At 39.6% G+C, this 22,830-nt stretch overlaps 2 protein-coding genes across 2 annotated transcripts in view; both read left to right on the top strand.

The window, feature by feature from the left end:
• The first annotated feature begins 12,941 nt into the window (after positions 1-12,941).
• Positions 12,942-14,208, top strand: LOC145415402 (uncharacterized). The gene is made up of 2 exons (XM_080284686.1): positions 12,942-14,060; positions 14,191-14,208. The coding sequence occupies exons 1-2, from the start codon at positions 12,942-12,944 to the stop codon at positions 14,206-14,208; spliced, it is 1,137 nt and encodes a 378-aa protein (XP_080140812.1).
• Positions 14,209-14,501: 293 nt separating this feature from the next.
• Positions 14,502-22,830, top strand: part of LOC145415401 (uncharacterized) — a 36,160-nt gene continuing 27,831 nt past the window's right edge. Inside the window, exons 1-3 of the mRNA XM_080284685.1 lie at positions 14,502-14,554; positions 15,203-16,425; positions 16,759-16,998. Coding sequence (XP_080140811.1) covers positions 14,502-14,554; positions 15,203-16,425; positions 16,759-16,998 — 1,516 coding nt within the window. The remainder of the gene's footprint in view (positions 14,555-15,202; positions 16,426-16,758; positions 16,999-22,830) is intronic.

Raw genomic sequence — 22,830 nt, 5'->3', positions numbered from 1 at the left:
AACCCATATTATGTGTATAGCCCAGCACCTACTGTCTTTATAATCTTCTATATTGTATTTGCAGTAATGCTGTTTGCAATGCACAGAATGCATACAAGAATTGCAAATTTGGAGTCAGTATTTAGTAGGGGTAGAATTAGCATACAAGCCAACCCCCCTGTATGAAGTGTACATATTTTGTATATAATATTAATTAAAAAAAAAAAGAAGAAGAATGACACATGATATAAAAGTATACATGTAACATTATCTCAATATGAAATATTAATAACTCTTACCATAATCTTAACTTTGAACTTTTTTTTTTTTTTTTGCATATATGCATTTTACTATTATACATACACATTTTACAAGATGTAGTACAATAACCTATTTAACCATATTCAATTATGTATACAACTTGTTTAAAATTTATTATTACTAAATCATTACAGTATTATACCTATACAATATTATAATCAATATTATGTATTAAGAGTTAAGAAGAAGTCTATTAAGTATTAATAGATTAGCATATGTCAATGATGATTTCTGTCAGAGGACCTCCAGCTGCATGACCGAGCAATGTCAGGACTCCATATTATAAATACAAATCATAATAGATAGATAGATAGATAGATAGATAGACAGACAGAGAGATAGAAGCAGCAAGTCAGGGGCTGAGATAGGTCGTGTGTCAGCGAGAATCGAGCAATGGTAAACATGCTTACACACTCTAACTCAAGGAATCCTTGATAGGCACACGACAGCGCCTCATGACCATACACACACATACACACATACTCACACACAGGCTTCTAGAAACTGCACATCAGTTTATTCCACGTGACACAACCCCTGCTAAAATGAGAATATAGGAATCAGAGCTCAGAAGGAGACAGGCCATAGAGACGGAAGGAGTAGGGAGAAGGAGGCTAGCAACGTAGGACTGGCAGGTAGTGGAGAGAGTGAACAAGAAGAGGGGTCCAACTAGACTTAGTATATCAAGTCTCAGTAATACATGTGCTGCTCAACTTAGATTTTCTATGAAGATAATAAATCAAGATCAACTCCCTGTATTCATCTTTAACTCCTTCTGCTCTTCAATTAACTCAAGACTCACCTATTACAAGAATTAAGAGTTACATTTATAAAAATGTTGGCTACAAAGCTTTAACAGTACACTTAGTACCCACCCAGTGCTATGCCTCTACCAGCATCCCTGGGATCCAATGGGTTAATGCATGGCAAACCTATCAGTCTTTTTAACCCATTGGAGCCCGGTGTCCGGAATATTGCACAGAACTGGGATTTTTCAAGTCTTTATAAAGTAGGGAACCCCCGAGTAGGGACCTTTGAGTTTCGTGACTATGAGCCGATAGGCGGAAGGCGGTACCCACCCAATGCTATGCCTCGCCCAGCACCCCTGGGATCCAATGGGATCTATCTATCTATCTATCTATATATATATATATCTATATATATATATATATATATATATATATATATATATATATATATACAGTATATATATATAAATATATCTATATATATATATATCTATATATATATATATATATATATATCTGTCTATCTATTTATATAACAGAGACGGATTCAAGATTCGGCGATTTCAAGATGCTTGTACAAGTCTACATAATGCCTTTCAAAGACTAGAGGTAACAGGAAGAAATAAATACAGACAGAGGGAGAGTGGGGTAAGAATGACCCAATATAATTGTACTATAATTGCTAGCTTCTATTAGTAGGCTACACTCTTAAATACGAGTAATTAACTGAACACAACGCGGAATTAACTTTCATGGTTATTCTCACCTTATAATTATAATACTGAGAAATAATCCCAAGATGAAAATGAGGAGGATGAGGAGGCTTTCGCTGGAGAGGGAGTGAATTTTTAATTATACCTATTTGTTTCCTTTGTTCCAGTGTTCGGTGGTGTGGGCAGCCCCTGTTTTTTAACATCGCAGCAAGATAGAATTGGTGTGGGGGGATCAAAGATCGATATTCCCTCCCTCACCCCCTGGATCTTAATCCCCTCCTAGCTCCCACACTTCTGTCCTTGATAAGACACATTTTCAGCTCCCGTCTCCGCCCCTCGTGAGTTGTCGGCTCTGCTCATACTCGTAGTTACACTTTCTCCTCTGTTTCAGCAGCAACGCTGTTCACACGTTTTAATCCGCAGGTCAGTTTCGTTTGGCTTGGATTGTAGGATTCTTTTTGTTTTAGAATGACTGTGTTGAAAATACTGTGGATGTACGAGTCATGCTGGCAGCAATACCATAAGTACCTACTCAAAATTTTAATGTGCGTGGTTGTGAGAATATATATATAGTCTTGTTATTGTCTTTCATGCTACGATGAATTCAGTCTCCCATATTCAACAGATTAGTCAAATTTTAGCTCACACTGAGCTGTGCCTGATCGCAAGGGTTCAGTTAAAGTTAGAAACAAATGTTCATAAGGATTGCTCAGTGAGTGTAATACCCACGCCCACCAATTCTTAACCTCGCCAATGATTTTTTTTTTTTCGTCAGTCTTGTCTGACCTTTAACATTTCCACGAGGATTGGGCCAAATCAATTTTAAATTGATGACTTTATCATTTCGATCCTTCGCAGTGACCTTGACCTTTGCCTGATTGCTCTCAAAAGTGAATCCCTATATGCTTCTGTAACCAGACCCCTTCCACAATGTTTGTAAATCAGATAAACACTTTAAGTTCCCCTTGCCATGTGACAATAGATCAGGTCTTTACTTGATCTTAAGTCTTTTTCATTAAGTTTTGTTACATGAGATCAATGCTGGTTGAATTATTTCGTTCACATACAAACAAGCAAGTTGGATTTCGACTTAACCTTGAGATCTAGACTGCCGATCCATTGTACTCAAAAACAGGAGATCGAACCCGAGTTTATCATCCTCCCATTCCACAAAATTCTGTTAAAGGCGGATTAAAAAATAATTATTTTCACACACACACACACACACACACACACACACACACACACACACATACATACCCACCCACACACACACGTTGAGTAAGACATAACTACCACGCTCGTGATGCAGGTGAGCGTGTTATAATAATTTCAGTGGTAATAATAATTTTATCTCAGGTTTTAATAAATAGTTATTGTTGATGCTGTTGGTGGTGGTGGTGGTGGTGATGGTGGTAGTGGTGCAAGTGGTGGTGGTGGTGGTGGAGGTGGTGTAGTGGCTCATTTGGACTTACGTCCAGTGGACTGCAGGAAATCAGCCATTGCAGCTGAACTCTCGGAGACATTTTGTTGAGGGGGTGTTGGTGGGGCTTTCTGTATTGTCAATGTGGGACGGATGGGGTGGGTAAGTCTGTTGCGGTGTGTGGGGTCGCTTTGCAATGACAGAGTTTTGAATTGTCTGTAAGTTGAATTCTGTGTTGATACTGAAGCTGACAAAGGTGAGGGATACACTGGCCAAGTGTACTGTGGGTCACAAAAGTATCGGTGCACAATATGGGTAAAACATTTGGGATCATGGAACGAAGGTCACCTACCACATGGCAGCCCTGATTTTGGGAGGTACAGTACCATATATCGCCAACTAGCAATATCCCCTTCCAAATAGCAAATGTTATGTATATAATTATAAATAAACATTGTTAATACACAGTGGGATGCTGGTAATGTAGTGTAGTCGCTCAAATGATTTTGGTAGGGAACACACCTGTGCACCGTATCTTTTGTGACCCATAGTACAGTAGTAGAGATTTGATGGGACTGCTTGAGCAGACAGATCGAGGTTACTCAAAAACAACAGTAATTCTGGAATGGCAGTTTTTCAGGGATGAATGATAATGTTTGACTTAAGGTTTTTGGAAGGCCATGGTGGCAATGGATTTTTGTCCGTCCCCATCCTGGAGGCACTCGGGGATGGTCATTGTTTTCACTCGGTTTGTCTGTTTGTGTGTCTGCCTGTCTGTCTGTTAACAACTTTACCTGAAAACTATTGGGGCGATTTTGACTAAAGTTACAGGGATGATGGGTTATGACATAATCACCTGATTATATGGGCAAAATTGGTCAAGGCCCAGGCTGTAGGCAAGGAAAAAAAAAAAAAAAGAGCACGGGTAATAATCGTGTCTTCGCCATAACTCATTTCAAATTCATGATATCAACATGAAACCAAAACCGAAAGGTGCATCCTTAAAGTCTGCATCCTATAACATTCCTCATTACATCAGGTGGGTCACCCCCCAGTTAGCGGTAGGGGGATCCAGTATCAGGTGGGTCGGGTCTAAAATTTCAAATGGGCATAAAATCGTAAATTTTCATCCGATTTTCTAGAAAATTTGATATGTGACATCTTTCACTAGATATCTTGTTGTGTTTATGTGTCAGCACTAAAATGACTTCCGAGGATGGGTTTGCTGTGCCTTGGCACAGATTCCTGTTGTTGTGATTATAAAATGTAGTGTGGGAGAAAGAGAGAGAGAGAGTGAGAGATGTATTGAGGCACTCTGTGTCATGAGGAGATGTGCGCCTTTATGGTGGGAGTGGTTCAACATAAAGTTGTATGTATGAGATGAATCCTCTGTTGAAGCTGTATGTGTATACCTTTCAGTTTTCGAGATGTTCTTGATTAAGCGGACTTTTGTATCTTAGTGTAACTGATCCACATTAATGATTCTCTGTTCATTCTGGTGTTTCTCGTGAATTGCGTAACATTTCCTTTAAGTTTACCCATTTCTTTATGTTAAAGCAGGGTCCATCCCAACCAGGAGGGTTTAAAGGGTAGAGGCGGCATCAGGTGGGATGAGTCAAGCCTAGTGACCTGACCGGCCGCCATATAGTTGCAGGCTTAAAGCGCGTCAGGGCATGTCAGGGCTAGGCTCAAGGAGGTTTAGATTTCAGTTAGCTGCAGATCAGAGAGGAGGTAGCTTTCCCTCTCTAGGCTGTGTGTGTGTCCGTGAAAAAGCCCTGTCTGTTGTACTGTAAATACTTGTACAGAATATTATCGTGTAATGACGATTAATATGTCTCATACATCTTCTACATTTATCTTACACGGACATTACACCTAACACAATGCCTAGCAGCTGCATTGCATTTAGGTGTAACGAAAGAGGAAACAAGAAATCTGATCCATTCATTACATTTCATCAGTAAGTAATGATTATGTGATATTTTAAGGCAATTTATAAGTACTGTGATTGTTTTATGACAGTAACAAATCTAACGTTTCCTTTCCATGCAGCTGTATTCTAAAAAATATGAATACAAACATGTACATACTCCGTATAGAGTATATACCGGTATAAAAATACAATATTACGGCATATTATTTATCCTAAGTTAACCAAGGATCCGTGCAAGAGGTAAAAATGGGTTTTGGCTTTGCAGAGAGAGAACTATACACCAGGCAAACAATGGTGACATTGTTTCTTCTATGCTCTCACCAAATTCTGAAAAAAAAAAATTGTTGCATACATAGAAAGATTTGTATCAATGAAACTTAACAGATCTTTGAAGTGTGAATGTTGCTGCAGTGCATTGTTTATCGAAAACTGTGATAATTCTCATGCACTGATTATTAAGAAAAACAAAGGAAACCTGTCATTCCCATCAAAAGATATCATAGATGTATGTTGCTTACGTGAAAAGATATTAAGAGAAAAAGCACTGCTTGCTAAACAATACACCCCTATGCAGAGCTTTCAAGGAAATATTATCAGAAAATTGTAACTTATGTCTTATCAGAGTGCTTAGACAGATTTGTATTTCCAAGGTTGACAGTACATATGTCAGACAGTGACTCTTTAAAGAATCATCTTGTGTTGTTAATCAAAGCAGTAACGGAGATTATCTCCAGGTAAGATACAACTATTCTGGTAAACAGTTCGCTGCACGACAATCATCTCTTAAAAGTATCAAGAGCAGAACTGCAATGAATAAGCTATTATTTTTCAGTGTGTTGTAGAACTAATGTCTGTGAGATGTTCATGTTAATGTAGTCATAGCATACAGTAAATGGATCACAGTAAGGTGATCATTTCATTTAAACAGCTAAATGAATAATGTAAATGAGTGTGGCCAGTATAACTAGTAATAACAGTATGGGGTGGGTAGCTGCCTGGAGCAAGTAAGCCTACAACAATATGGTGGACGAGCCAGCGGGTGGCTTCACCTGACAGCACGGAGGGAGCGTCTCGTGCCGCCTCCACCCTTTAAACATCCTTGGTCCCAACTTCGGGGGCGTTATTGGGGGGGGGGGCAGCGGGTGGCGCTCGCCCCCCCAAGCTTTCTGAGGGGGCCTCCAAATCAACTAGAAGTAATGAAAAAAAGTATAAGGTTAACACCGTGAAATAAAAAATAATTTGTGATTAGCCTCTATACGTTTTGAGTGAAATATAATATATATATATATATATATATATAAATATATCGCGCGCGCGCTTGGGTGCGTGCGTGTGTGTGTGTGTGTGTGTGTGTGTGTGTGTGTGTGTGTAATAATCACAATAATTTACTAGGTATATTAAAGGATGTCAGTGTAAATATGTTCCTAGCCTGCTGTTAACTTCAGTATCGAGCTGCCATTTTTATTGGATTTTGGCTATCATTAAAAGCTTTTCTTCATCTTAGGAAGTATCTACCTGTAGGTGGGAGTCTTAAGAGTTCATTTAGATCAGTGGTTCCCAAAGTGGGCGGTGCAAAGATCCAGGGCGACTGTGAGGTATCGTGGGACTGTGTGGAAAAAGGGGACGGTAGAGGGGCGGCAATATGGCATCAAAACCAATTAAGCATTTTTTTTTTTAATACATATGACAACATCTAAGTCACAAGCACTTAAGTGGCATGCATGCTTTACAAAAAATCAGATTAACACAGAATTATGCACGAAAGCATGGTTTTATTTTATTCTGTGGTTCGAAGTTGGAGTTAAAAATTCGAACGTTTTGTTTATATCTTGGTAACGTGGTCTGGACACGTTAGGCGCCACACGCCAATGGCCAGCCAGTCAGACCGCAGACACCGTTCATTCTGTAAGGGCTGGCAAAGTACGTACCGTATGAACACTGTTACATAGTCTAATTAATGTATGATAACTTTCCATGTAACTATAATAATCTCCTGGAATTGGTAGAGTATGATGCTGCTTTAAGCAGAATATACGGCACTATTCACCATGGCACGTAGGCTACAGAGGACACTACAAATAACTTTGCAGAGATCACGAAGATATCCACTGTTCGAGTTGTTTATCCATTTATCAATGCAATAAATATATGTAGTTTAGTTTTCAGTTTCCTTTAATGAATTCTGAAATCAATATACTACTCTTACCTGAGCCTCTTGCAAATTTAAAAAAAAACATCATTTAATTCCCCCCCCCCTTAGTGTAGAGCTTTTTTTTTCACATTGTATGGTTCAGGGTTTTGGGGGGCTAGTAAGCTAAAAATCTTTCCATTTTTAATTCAGTTACAAGTTTACTTTGCATTCTCAGTTATATATTCATTATCTTTTCATTAGGCTATAAGAATGAAGTCAGTTTCAGCTTTCACTAATACAAATAGTTTAATTACTATTTGGTTTGTTATCCAAGTTCATTAGCATATAATGCAATGATATGTACTTTACCATGCACTTTAAATTTCATATTCAACTTCACAGAAAAATGCTGCCAATGCCAGAATATCCATTAGTGTGTGTGTCAGGAAATAATTGGTTTAATAAATAATTATATAATAAATAATAAATAATTATATACAGTATATATATTTGTTTACTGCTTTAATTCTCGAAATATAGCTTTGCATGTGGCTTTAAAATGTCTGCCCGCCACCTCACCCATGTGGGGAGGTGGGCGTCAGGGGGCCTCCTAAATAGCCTATGCCCTCCACCCCCCCAAGGAAAATTGAAATGACGCCCCTGCCCAACTTGTACTGATGTTCGGTTCAATTGTTTATGGACGATTTTCGGTTATTCCTTATGTTTTTCCGATGGTAGTGACTGTACTTTCAAGGCATCGAATTTAAGAAATGTCTTTCCATTTATCCAACTTGTGTACTGGAGAACTTCCAGGTCTCTCCATCTCACTCCATCCCTAAACTTGCTCCGTTCCCCGATACTCTTACATCTACCTTCCATATCACACGGATCGTGAGCAAGCTGAAAGGCCACATCACACACTTCCAGCACAAGTATAATATTATTGTACTATCCCAACATTTTACAATGCCTTAGATTTTTTAAAGCTAGGAATTTCTTAGAGACCAAGGCTATAAATGAATTTTTCAAAAAGCATGTTTCGTTGTGTGTATAATTTTCACGTTACTCGCTTCCCATATACCGGTAAAAAGCCACACATCATACGAACAATTTTTCAGCAATTCATGTGCCTCGATATTTTGTTTATTATCGAACTATAAATAATGTATGCTTATTAAGTTTAAATAACACATGCATAGATTGTATAACTTAAAGACCAGGCCAAAATTCATTTGTTCAAGCAAGTGTTCCGGTCAGTTTATCTGCCATATCACTGTAGTACTGACTAGTCTGTCAAGTTGCAATAAGCCTCACAGCCAGTTATGAAATCACTGTGTTGGGAAAGCTAAAGAAAAATAGAGAATAAGTACAAACTTAAGGTGACGGTGTACAAAACTATGAACTCTTGAACCATAAAGAATTCTAGACAATAATAAGCAGAGATTCCTTAACCCTTCCGTGGCCAAAGGTCCAGAATTTTACGTGTGCCCCTGGCTAACACCGGGACCATTTTTTGAAGTTTCAAAAGTTGATTTATTTCCCTTGCTATATTGAAGAGGAAGTTCAGACGCACCTAACACTGCAAATCCCAGACTCCTGGACCCATACTGTGGCTTGCAATGGAGCGCAAAATTTGCAGAAATATCGGCAACAGATATACGCCGCAGTGAAGTATTGCCGCGGTGCAACATCGCACGTGTTATCATTTTCTTACCCCCCAAAACAATGGTACTGAAACGTTGCGCAAATACTGTATTAGATTATAATGATATCGAATGATTTCAGTACATAATATGTGAGGACTGGCTCAAAAAAAAGTTATTATGAATATTTTTTCAAAATTCTCATATAAAATATGTTTATGGTAGTTTCGAGTTATTTTGCACGTTAGCGTTGTGAGTGTGGTTGGAAGAGGGAGTGAAAGGGTTGAATATTCAGTCCTAAATGAGAAAATTGCTGCTCCCCGAGGGTAAGCTCTTCCTCGGGGGATGAAAGTGGAGGGTAAGGTGGATTAGCACCTGGCCAGCTCCGATTAGAAGGGGAGCGGAGGCAATTTTAGCCACTCCCACACCACCTGCATGGCTAAAACAGAATCTTAATGCATGTTCAAAACTATGAATAAGTCAAATGATTAAGAACAAAGAGACAAAACAGAAATAAATACGTATACAGATTTAAAAAAAAAAATACTTTTTCTCATAATAACATGTTTACATTTCTCTAATACTTTACACTTATTTTCTCAATATATGTTGTTGTCTGTTGTCGTAATCAATATATGTTGTTGTCTGCGTGTCGTAAGTGTGGAAAAGTACATTTTCTGCCTGGGTAAGGATAAAGGGTAAAACTGTATGTTTGCCTACATTTCACACGGTCAGACTACGATAAACTCGAGTATCGCACGGTAAATGTGTGCGATATCATGCACACGTCCTACGCACTGTTATATTGCTTTCAACGTGATTCTGCAATGATTGTGAGTAGTTCAAATTCATAAACAGGAAAAAAAAAAAATGTAGATAACAATACTGGAACATACACTGCTGCAGGCAAGGCTGGCAGGGTAGGGTGGAAGAAGCGAACTGTTTGTTGGGGCAAAGGTCACACGGTCAAAATTCGATAAAATCGGCATATCACACGGTTGCCTTGTAAGATACAGTAGCATTTTCCATAACCTATGCCTGTTTACTTACATTACAAACAGAACCTGCAATGATTACCACTCTATCTAGGGCAAAATGATTGTAATATGCATAAAAGGAAATACATGGGGGCTGGCAGAGCTGGGCAGTATTTAAATACGTTTGTATTTAAATACATATTGTTACCTCCTCACCCCACACTACCACAGGCTCGAACAACAGTAGTTCAGTACAGGAAGCACGTTGCCCAGTGAGTTGTTCTTCCTATGGTCAGCCTTAAGGAGTACAGTACACAAGATCAGCTGAGGCTCCTTAAATTTTACTGTCTTTATTTTACAAGTACTTTCACTTAATGGTTTCCAACTTCACTGTTCTCACAAGCACTGGAGCTATACACACTTTACTAACTGCCATTACACTTAATGATTAACAACACTTCACAGTTATTACACTTTACTGTTTTCTCAAGTACCAACGACATACAAATTTCAATAACTTGCCACTGTTTGCCACTGCTGTCACAAGTACCAAAAATATACAATCTTCACTGCTGACACTGCACTACACCAAAACCGACTGCACTTCACTCAAACTGACCTGACACTCGACTGAACTCATAATAATCTCTACCCCATGTTATATAAGCTTGCATTGTACTAGAAACTTCTACTTTTCCACTACTCTGGTAAGCGCTGGTCTTGCATCAGCCCCTAGTAGCAACAGTTACCAACTAGGAGACATCAAAACATGCCAAAGTCTTCTTACATTACATAACACTCTAAGTCATTTACCATACGAACTTAAATTACATAATTTAGCAAACAATCACTTAAAACATTTTAAAGAAAAAAGTGCAGAAAAATTAATTCATAACTTACGAAACAACTACGCTCACAAACACCAGGCAAACTGGCAACTCTGACTCGTACCGATACCGGAACTTGTGTACACGAAATGCCGAGAAACTTCTCGAGCACCTAGCTGGCAAATGTCACTTCTGAACACTACCCCCTCCCTAGTTCTCTGTCGTCCTGAAAAACCTACACAGTATATACAGACACAAACTTTAATCTTAATGGAACATCTAATAATACACAAAATAATCTTTCAACTTATCAGGTCTTCTTCTATTAAACTTCTGACGATGTCCTTGTTCTTCCACACAGTCCATTAGTCCAGAAATGTCTCGGTCCTCTTCTTGATTCGCTTCTTCTCTTGGGAAACTGTCACCATTCTCTTGCACTTCAGCTCCTTGGTCCTCCTCAACATCCTCGGCTGCGGGTGAGCACAATTTCTCGGAGACATCCTAGCTGAACTGTCCTGTTCCATGGTACTGTCACAGACGATTCACGTGTACCACCTTTGGGCGAGACTTCCTGCCTCCCCAAATCCGATATGTTACAACTGATAGGCGGTCCAACACAGTGTAAAGGCCGTCCATGGGCTTTGCAGCTTCGGTGATTGTCCCTTCTTTCGCTGAGGATTGTATAACCAAACTTGGTCACCATCCCTGAAGCTCACCTCACTTGCCTTGGCATCATACTTGCACTTCATTACCTCTCCTGAAAACTTGAGGGCTCCTCACACTTGATGATGAACCTCGCCAGCTTTTCCTGAAGGTGCTTCGCGTAGCTGGTTGTAAGGGCCAAGAATAACGGCCTAATAATTTTTGTAATAATTATTGTAATATTTGTATGTTATCCCCGACTGTTATATTCACCCTAATTTGGTAAGATTCAATGCGTTTCATTTGTAAGTCTTTACAGTCAGTAATTCGTTTTTAAAATCTCAATATTAAGTAACTGAAGCTTCATAAACCTTTATTTTGGTCTCGTCTCGTTATCTTTTAAGTTCCTGTTCTGTTTCATTTGTTTACTTACTGTTTCATTTGCTTCATTAACTTTGCTTTATGTATCTCACGAGAATTTTCGAACTGACTGAAGGCTATATAAGGGCGTCTGTGACCCATTAAATTCACTCTACCATCAAACAGCAGATCGACGGGACTAAGGTAAAAGTTAATCATTCTTCTGTTTGCTTTGGTTCTGTCTTCTATATGAAACTTGGTTAAATGTCTGTGAATTTGCTCTAGAGTTTTAAGAATTTTTTATATTTTTATTTTTCCATGTACTGTGTATATTATTGATTGAGTTTATATCATTGGCATTATTTACTGATTTATTGTTAGACTTAAATATTGAACTTTATGATTTCCTTTTTGTACTCGGCTTTTGCTTGTTTGTGTAGGTCCTTGGTTCACTTCCCAGAAGAGCCATAATTTATGTACCTTTGTTATTTTATTAACTTTTATCAAATTTGGGGGACTAAGGATCCTACACCTACCGAGGGCCGGGTCGGTGAGGCATCCATTCTACCCACCATGCGAGAGTTCACCCAGGTCGTCCCTGTGCTGCCATGTAGCGGTGTTGAATGGCAGGCATACCACTTCTCTACTGTTCCCGGAGTTATCTGCTACCATACGCAGTATCCTCACCTCTGCCTAGCTTCAGGGGGAGTTTAATCGCTACTTGTTTGTTTTTTCATAAATTTATTAATGGGACTTGTTAGACCTGGGGGAAAGTCTCGAGAGGGTTTAAATATTGATAATGTTTGGTATTTCAGTATCTTTAATTAATTTGTAAATAAATGTATGGTTTTACTTCGGAGTTTTCTTTGGTGTTTCATGTGTGAATAATGTGAGATATTCTGTTTTCTACCTTGTGGATTTGGAACTTTCTTACAAGTGGCGACCCTGCCAGGATTCTCACACTTATGCACACTTGGAGGCCATAGGGAGCTTGGACTTTACTATTCATTTATTTATGTTTAAGGTCCGGTAAACAGATCAGGCCTGTCACTGTCCTTGGGGCCCGGAAGTGACAAACCACCCCCTCTCTTTCATCAGGGTACTTGGTTATAGCTGCCCTTTTGTCTTGATGGGGGTAATGTAGAGTCATTTGATTAATCTTTTTCCTTTTGTCAGGGTAACTGGCCACAGTTGCCCTTTGTCTTGGTAATGTTAATGTAGAGTAGTTTGGTTATTATGTACCATGGATCCTAATATAGAAATTTTTAAGGCAGAAGCAGAACAAATAGGTCTCACTGGTGATGATGTAGCAAAGTATATAATTAATGCTCAAAATAATGCCAGAGAAGAACGGGCTAGAGAAAGGGAAGCTAAACGAGAGAAGGAAGAGAGAGAACATGAGTTACAACTAGCTAAGATAAATGCAAGCTCAGGTCAGCCCATTGATAATTATGACTATGCTGGAAGGCCCAACTTGCCAGTGTATCGTGAAGGTGAAGATATTGGGTCGTACTTAATCAGATTCGAGAGAATTGCCAAATTATTGAATATTAATGAGCAGACATATGCTGCTAGATTGGGTAGTGTATTGACTGGCAAATGTGTTGACATTTATACTAGTCTGTCAGATGAGATAACTAGTGATTATGAATTGTTAAAGAAGGCACTGCTAAGAGGCTTCCACAAGACACCAGATGGGTATAGGCAGGATTTTAGAGCAGCCCGCCTTAAGGAAGGTGAAACTTATGAACTTTTTTCCATAAAAATAGGACGTCTTTTTGACCAGTGGCTAGAAGCGTGTGATGTGAAGAAAGACTTTGAATCACTGAGATCTCATATTATTCTAGATCAACTAATATCTTCAGTGTCACCAGAGCTACGGATGTATTTAAAGGAGAGTGATGTGAAAGATTTGGAAAAGGCAGTCGGAATGGCTGATAGTTGGACTTCTGCCCATCGTGCCTACCCGAGATCTTCTCTTGTGAAGGGTAAGCCGAAGAAATTTGGTTACAAACAATCGCCTTCTGCTGAAGAGACTAACCAAAGCAATGTTAAGCCTACACAGACTCATCGTGGTAAAGGTGATTTTAGTAATGTGACATGTCACGGTTGTGGTGACAAGGGCCATATTCGTCCTAACTGTCCCAAGAATCCTCTTAGATTTAAAAGTAATGCCTCTCCTCTCAACCAACAAGTACAGATGGGGTTTTGCTTTGGTGACCTCGATAATTATTCCCAGTACATGTTCTGTGGTACAGTTAACGGAGCCTGGGTGTCTACTATTCTTAGAGACACTGGTTGTACTGGTATCATAGTGTCTGAGGAAGTCCTTCCTGATGTTGATGTAGCACACTGTGAGAAGGTAAGAGTAGCTGATTATCTGGGTAGAGTTGACACTTTCCCTAAGGTCAAGTGTTATTTACGTTGCCCCTGTTATGAAGGGTGGACAGAAGTAATTAGAGCTCCTATTAAATTTTGCAGTGTTTTAATAGGTAATGTCCCTGGAGTAAAGCAGACTGAGCTTGATAATCCATCTACTACTGTATCAACTGGAAACATTGTTCCTGTTCCATGTTCACCTAAATTAACTTCTCATGAAACTACCATTCCTATACAGAGTGAACTGACCCAATCTCCCACAGCTTCAGTTGATACCACTGAGTGTGTGCAAGCTGTTCAAACTCTATCTTCTAAAACTAGGAAACTCCATCCCCTGGTAACTCCCTCTATTGAGCCCTTAAAAGTTACTCCTAGTGAATTTGCAAATCTTCAACAAAATTGTTCTAGTTTAGTCACTGTCAGGATGAAGAGTATGTCAGGTGAGACAGAGGAAACCAAAGATGGGAACGTGTTCAGGTATGAGAATATTGGACTTTTGTACAGGAGATGTATTAAGGCAAAGAAACCAGACAGAGAGGGAAAACTTTCTCTAGTTGTTCCCCTTGACTGTCGGAAATCTGTCCTTTCAACAGCTCATGAAAGTCTTCTTGCAGGTCATCTTTCACATAGAAAGACTGAGACCCGTATCAAAGAACAGTTTCACTGGCCAGGTCTCACCTCGGACATAAGGGATTATTGCCGATCATGTGACAAGTGCCAACGTTTTTCCCCTAAGGGTCGTGTGAAACCAGTACCTCTCCAACCTATGCCTATCGTGATTGAGCCATTTTCCAGGATAGCTATAGATTTAGTGGGACCTTTAAATCCCCCATCCTCTGAAGGACATCGGTATATCCTTACTCTGATAGACTTATGCCACTGGGTTTCCTGAACCCATGCCCCTGAAAGATATCTCTTCTATTGCAGTGTCAAAAGCTTTAATTTCCATATTTTCCAGAGTAGGCATTCCCAAGGAGATACTTTCTGATAATGGCACAGTTCAAATCTGATTTAATGAAGGAATTACATAGATCGTTAGGACTAAAACCCCTTTTCACTACTCCTTATCACCCTAGTGGAAATGACAGAATAGAGATTTCACTCCACATTGAATGCTTCCCCTAGAAAAGTGTGCGAGGACAAACCTAAAGAGTGGCACCAGTATCTTCCCCCCTTGATGTTTGCCATGCGAGAAATGCCCAGTGATCGCACAGGGTTCTCTGCCTTTGAACTGCTGTATGGTGGACAGGTAAGAGGTCCTTTGTCAGTACTTAGAGATCTTTGGGAGGATAAATCTGTACAGAGTGGTGATAGACCACTATATCAGTACGTGCTTGAGCTTCGGGATAAATTAGAAGATTGTGCCAAGATTGCTGTTCAGAATGCTGATATCAGTGCCAAGAATTACAAGTCTTACTTTGACGTAAAAACTCAAGATAGGAAATTCAAACCTGGAGATGAAGTCCTTGTCTTGCTCCCTGATGAACAGCGTAAATTATTGTCTTGGAAAGGACCTTACAGAGTTTTAGATTGTAAGAATAAGGTTAATTACCTAATAGATGAACAGGGTAAGCCAAAGTTGTACCATGCAAATCTCTTAAAGAAGTACCATCGTAGGTCGCAGGTTTCCATGGCATATGTACTAGATGAGGAAACCGGATTAACTTTTGATGATCAGCCTTTAGTTTCTCAGTTATGTACAAAGGCAGAGGTAAATATGGATTCTGAGCTGGACTTGCCTACCTTTCCAGATCTTGGTACACCATCAAATATTTTAGATTTAAACATAAATGAGCAACTGACTCCAGACCAGAAAGAGGATGTTAAGAATATCATTGAAGAGTTTGGTGATGTTTTTTCTGACAAACCAGGGTATACCACTACTTTATCACATGATATTTCTCTCTGTACAACTGAACGACTGAAACCCAAATTGTATCCCATTCCTGTACACCTCCAGCCTCAGTTCAGGGAGGAAGTAGAAAACCTCCTAGACCAAGGGATTATCAGACCCTCTCAGTCATCCCATTCATCACCTGTGGTCATGATTAAGAAACCTGATGGCACCTATAGGATGGCTATAGACTACAGAGTTCTTAATGCAGTTACCGAATTTCATGCAGAACCAATGTGTAAGCTAGAGGATGATCTACACAAGTTTTCTGGGGCTAAATTCTATACTGAATTAGATTTAACCAAAGCTTATTACCAAGTCCCTCTTACAGATAGAGCCAAACCATTAACTGCTTTTCCAACTCATAAAGGCCTGATGGAGTTTTGTCGTATGCCCTTTGGACTGGTTACTGCCTGCGCCACTTATATTAGACTGATGCGCCTTGTATTGACAGGTTTGGAGAATGTCTCTTTCTATTTTGACAATGTGATGATATATGCTAATAATTGGGAAAGTCATGTTGCAGCTGTGTGTGCAGTTCTACTTCGTCTCCGTGAACATGGGTTAACCGTTAAGCCTGATAAGTGTAAATTTGGGTTAAAGACCATTCAGTATCTAGGCTTTGTTATAGATGGACAAACTATCAGACCTGTTAATGATAAGGTTCAGGCAGTTCTCTGTGTTTTTCCTCCCTCGTCCAAGAAAACTTTGAGATCATTCCTAGGTTTGATATCATTTTACCGAAATTTCATTAAACATGCTTCATCCTTAACTTCACCTTTGTCAGACATGTTACGAAAGAGTGTGAAGGAGCCTTTGGAATGGAGTTCAGAGTCTATAGAGTGTTTTGAGAAGCTTAAGTCTGTTTTAGCTGATGGCCCAGTTCTTAAACTTCCTGACCTGTCATTGCCTTTTATCCTTGGAACTGATTCCTCGGGTTATGGACTGGGTGCAGTATTGCTCCAGTACGTAGATAATAAGCCATTCCCAGTTTCTTACGCCAGTAGAAAGCTTCTAGACCGAGAACGTAGGTATTCCACTATAGAAAGAGAGTGTCTAGCAATTGTGTTTGGGATTAACCGGTTTAAATATTATTTGTTAGGAACTGAATTCATTCTTGAGGTGGATCATAAACCCCTAGTATATCTAAGTCAGTTTCAGGGAAATAACGACAGATTACTCCGGTGGGCCCTAGCATTACAGCCATTTAGATTTCGGCTTGTACATGTAGCAGGGAAAGATAATGTTGGTGCAGATTTTCTGAGTCGGGCCATCGGCTGAACCATGACTAGTCCTAGTATACGAATTATAATTGTCTTCATTATGGTGGGAGGGGGAGTTGTATATTTAATTTATATATTCCTTCTGTATCTACCCCTGGGTAGATACCTTTGGAGGGAGCCATGTAAGGGCCAAGAATAACGGCCTAATAATTTTTGTAATAATTATTGTAATATTTGTATGTTATCCCCGACTGTTATATTCACCCTAATTTGGTAAGATTCAATGCGTTTCATTTGTAAGTCTTTACAGTCGGTAATTCGTTTTTAAAATCTCAATATTAAGTAACTGAAGCTTCATAAACCTTTATTTTGGTCTCGTCTCGTTATCTTTTAAGTTCCTGTTCTGTTTCATTTGTTTACTTACTGTTTCATTTGCTTCATTAACTTTGCTTTATGTATCTCACGAGAATTTTCGAACTGACTGAAGGCTATATAAGGGCGTCTGTGACCCATTAAATTCACGTGGTCTGCTGGGCGAGGTTCTTCACTTTTTGTACAAATTATGTAAATACATTATATTATCTTGCTTAAGTTATTCTAATTAGGGACGACAGCTGACGTATATGGAAATGTTCCTGACTCGTCTGGTTCCCTTTCATATATTGATGTCCCCTATATTAGGTTGTGCCTCGACTGACAGTCATCAGGTGATGAGTGCAGGTATGTAATGTAGAAAGGCATTACATATCTGTAGTCGATGGTGTTCTGTTAGTCGAGGTATTTTTACCATTAGTGTAGGTCTAGCTATTTGTCTCTGTAGGATTTAGTATAGGTTAGCGATTTGTCTGTTAGGTGATTAGTTTTAGGGTCTTTAGATTAGTTTGTCTTTATATTATAAGGTATAAAAAATAAAAAACCAAGAAAAAATTTAAAAAAATAAAAATACAAAAAAAAATAAAAATAAATAAGATTAAAATTATTATATATATATGTACGTTTGCATGAAAGTGTGTCTGTATGTATGCATGGAAGTGTGTGTGTGTGTGTGTGTATGTATGTATATATATATTTTTGTATATATATGTATATATGTTTAAATGTATATACATATATATATATATATATATACTGTATATACACGGCCTTAATAACCAGGGGCTTCGGCCCCAATGGTTGATAGGCCGGGAAAAAAAAAAAAAAAAAAAAAAAAAAAAAATTAAATTCACTCTACCATCAAACAGCAGATCGACGGGACTAAGGTAAAAGTTAATCATTCTTCTGTTTGCTTTGGTTCTGTCTTCTATATGAAACTTGGTTAAATGTCTGTGAATTTGCTCTAGAGTTTTAAGAATTTTTTATATTTTTATTTTTCCATGTACTGTGTATATTATTGATTGAGTTTATATCATTGGCATTATTTACTGATTTATTGTTAGACTTAAATATTGAACTTTATGATTTCCTTTTTGTACTCGGCTTTTTGCTTGTTGTGTAGGTCCTTGGTTCACTTCCCAGAAGAGCCATAATTTATGTACCTTTGTTATTTTATTAACTTTTATCAAATTTGGGGGACTAAGGATCCTACACCTACCGAGGGCCGGGTCGGTGAGGCATCCATTCTACCCACCATGCGAGAGTTCACCCAGGTCGTCCCTGTGCTGCCATGTAGCGGTGTTGAATGGCAGGCATACCACTTCTCTACTGTTCCCGGAGTTATCTGCTACCATACGCAGTATCCTCACCTCTGCCTAGCTTCAGGGGGAGTTTAATCGCTACTTGTTTGTTTTTTCATAAATTTATTAATGGGACTTGTTAGACCTGGGGGAAAGTCTCGAGAGGGTTTAAATATTGATAATGTTTGGTATTTCAGTATCTTTAATTAATTTGTAAATAAATGTATGGTTTTACTTCGGAGTTTTCTTTGGTGTTTCATGTGTGAATAATGTGAGATATTCTGTTTTCTACCTTGTGGATTTGGAACCTTCTTACACTGGTGGTGTCTGTAAGCAGCTATTCATCAGGTGGTCTCCCCATTAAAAAGTCAGCGGGTAAGCGTAACTCGTGGCCCAACATCAGTTTTGCGGGAGTGTAGCCAGTAAACTCATGGGATGAAGAACGATATGCCATCAGCAATGCAGGTAATTTCTGGTTCCATTCTGTTTGTCCATCAATGCAGTACTTGGCCAGTTCTTGCCCCAGGGTCCAGTTGAATTTCTCCACCATCCCATCTGACTGTGGCCTTAGAGGGGTCGTCCTGGTCTTCTTGATCCCCAGTAACTTGCAGCACTCACGGAACACAGCAGACTCGAAGTTTCTACCCTGGTCCGAACGTAACTCTTGTAGCATCCCCAAACGACAGAAAAACTGATCAAGCAACACCTGAGCAACAGTCACAGCCTCTTGATCAGGGATGGCATAGGCTTCTGGCCACTTTGTGAAGTAGTCCATGGTGACACATAAATGCCGGTTTCCTCTCTCAGTGGGTGGCAAAGGTCCAACAATGTTCACCATGACTCTTTCCATCGGTGTACCCACTTGGTACAACTGGAGAGGGGCGCAACCATGTTTCCTGGGTCCCTTCTTGGCACAGCACACATCACAGGCCTGACACACCACTTTTCAACATCCTGATGCATTCCAGTCCAGTAGAACCTCTGTTGCAACCAGCTTAAAGTTTTCTTTACTCCCAGGTGCCCACCAGTGCTCTGGTTATGGGATTCATCCAAGATCTCGGACCTCATCTTCTTCAGAACCACCAGTTGCCAATACTGTTAGGGCCATTGGCTGTTTCCCACTAACACTCCAGTAGCTCGTTGTTCAAGGAAAGAAGGTCCCACTGACTCCAGTAGCTCTTGGTCACAGGGCTTAACCTCGAAACTTCTTCTCAAGATAGTCGCACTGTACTCTGCTGCAGCCACTTTAGCACTGGTTGTAAATCTGCATCCTCCATCTGAAACCTCTTCAGGTCTTCATCTGATACTGGCCCTGTCACAGCAGTACAGCGGCATTTCTTCCTATGATTCCCATTCCTACTACACTCCTTGCCGTCTGTTCTACTGTCTTCTCGCATACTATTCATCAAGGTTCTCCTGCATTTCTTCAGTGGTGGGTCTTCTGCAGCCTTCTTCTTATCATCCCAACCATTCAGATCCGCAAGTAACTCAAACTGTGAACAGTAAGCTTCCCAAGATACTCTACCATCAAATTCTTGAGGTTTCTTTTTAATTGGACCCCCATTATAGCCATGCACTTCACTGGTTTGGGACCTAAAAACTGGGACATCATCATTACGTCCATGACTTGAATCTCCAACATTCTGATTATTCAACCCTGCAATGCCATCTTCAGATGCCCGGGATCCGCCAGGTTTCACCATATACTGTCCACTCTTTTCATACGTCCCCCGCACACTGACCTGAGGCTCAGCAGTGCAATATTTCTCTACAGCCTCAATTTTCTCACAAATCATCTCCACATGGTCGACTACATGCTTCAACTGGTTCTCTACATGCTGTCTGCACTACATCACAATTCCCTGACTAATCTTCAGCTGGTTGCCCCAATGGTGTTTGCACTCTGTCACTATTTCCTCACTAACTGTCTTAACTGGTCATCTACATGCTGTTTCCACTCCATCACATTATTGCTTACCTCATACTTCTGCTGCTCTAGCTTGGCATTTGCTTCCTCCTTAAGCTGTTGCTGTTCTTCCTTCATTTCCCCCAATGAAAGTATCTAGCTGTCCTTGCACCCTCCATTGTAATTCCTTCTGTTGACGCTCTGATGCCTCTTGAAGTTGCTCATATCGTTCTTTTGTTCTTCACCTGGTGCCTCTAGTTGTTCACTTTGTTGCTTCAATTGTACCCTTTGTACCTGTAACTTTTCTTTGAGTATGTATTGCCAGACTCCACAATCCCGGAAGGGGTGGCCATTTGACTTTGAGTTATTTGTTTTACAGGGTGGGGCACTAACCCTCCACCAACCCACTAGCTGACACATAGGGGGCTGCGAGGATTCGAACCAGCGCTTGCAACTGCGTGAGTACAGCAGCTTACCATGTGAGCCATTTAGGCACCCTTCTTTGAGTCCTTTTGTTTTCTTCTTTGAGTTCTTTAGTATGTGTCTGCATTAGTTCTTTGAGTTCGTTCCTGAACTCTTTCTGTTCTTCAATTCGGGCCTGAAATTGTTCTCTAAGTTCTTTAGTTTGTGCCTGTATTAGCTCCACAAAATGTCGCCAGGGAAATTTCCTCCTCCTTCCCTGCTCGAGACCTTGTCTTCACACCTTCTGCTTCCATGTCGATGGTTAGACTCACTGCAGCCCTAAATAATTCCAAACTCCTGACACCAGTGTTATGGCCTCACCCCACACTGCCACAGGCTCCAACAGCAGTAGTTCAGTACAGGAAGGACGTTGCCCAGTGAGCTGAGCTTCCAATGGTCAGCCTTAAGATGTACAGTACACAAGATCAGCTGAGGCAAAAATAAACTCTGGCTCCTTAAAGTTCACTGTCTTCATTTTCCAAGTAATTCCACTTAATGGTTTCCAACTTCACTGTTCTCACAAGCACTGGGGCTATACACTACTAACTGCTATTACCCTTAATGATTAACAACACTTCACAGTTATTACACTTCACTGTTTTCTCAAATGCCAATGATATACAAACTTCAATAACTTGTCACTGTTTGCCACTGTTGTCACAAGTACCAAAAATATACAATCTTCACTGACACTGACACTGCACTACACCAAAACTGACTTCACTTCACTCAAACTGACCTGACGCTCGACTGAACTCGTAATAATCTCTACCCCATGTTATATAAGCTTGCATTGTACTAGAAACTTCTACTTTTCCACAATTCTGGTAAGCGCTGGTCTTGCATCAGCCCCTAGCAGCAACAGTTACCAACTAAGAGACATCAAAACATGCCAAAGTTTTCTTACATTATATAACACTTTAAATCATTTACCATACGAACTTAAATTACATATTATAACAAGCAGTCACTTAAATAAAACATTTTAAAGAAAAAAAGCAGAAAAATTAATGCATAGCTTACGAAACAACTATGTTCACAACCACCAGGCAAACTGGCAACTCTGACTCGTACCAATACCGGAACTACTGTACACGAGACGCCGAGAAACTCCTCGAGCACCTAGCTGGCAAATCTCACTTCTTAACAATATTTAAATACATTTGTGTATTTAGATCTGTATTTATAAATACATTGGTTTTCAAGTATTTCAATATAGTATTTAAATACAGTAATATTTAAATACAGTATTATAATCCTAAAAATATAAAAATGTAAATACTTTACCAGTTAAATTGGCCATAAACCCGTCCAACTTTCCGGCAACCCTAAACAGTGAACACGGTGTGCGTCACGAGTTCAGTTCCATCAGTCTGGGTTGCTAGGTCTGGCATAATTATGCCAATTTAGCTTATTTCGGGAGCTGTTGGCATAAAAGTTTATTCCATATGCCTGGTAAAAAAAAATATGTATTTAAAATGTATTGACAAATGTATTTAACCCTAACATACATCCGGAGGGAAAATTTTACCCCATGCCAGCTTTGATCATGTAGGATTCTATGTGACATAGAGAGACCAGGCTGGGTAGGGCTA

This window comes from Coenobita brevimanus, chromosome 102 (assembly GCF_032717465.1).
Source record: "Coenobita brevimanus isolate Jiangsu-jjx chromosome 102, ASM3271746v2, whole genome shotgun sequence".
Classification (NCBI taxonomy): domain Eukaryota; kingdom Metazoa; phylum Arthropoda; class Malacostraca; order Decapoda; family Coenobitidae; genus Coenobita; species Coenobita brevimanus.
This window is presented reverse-complemented; position numbering and strand designations above follow the sequence as displayed.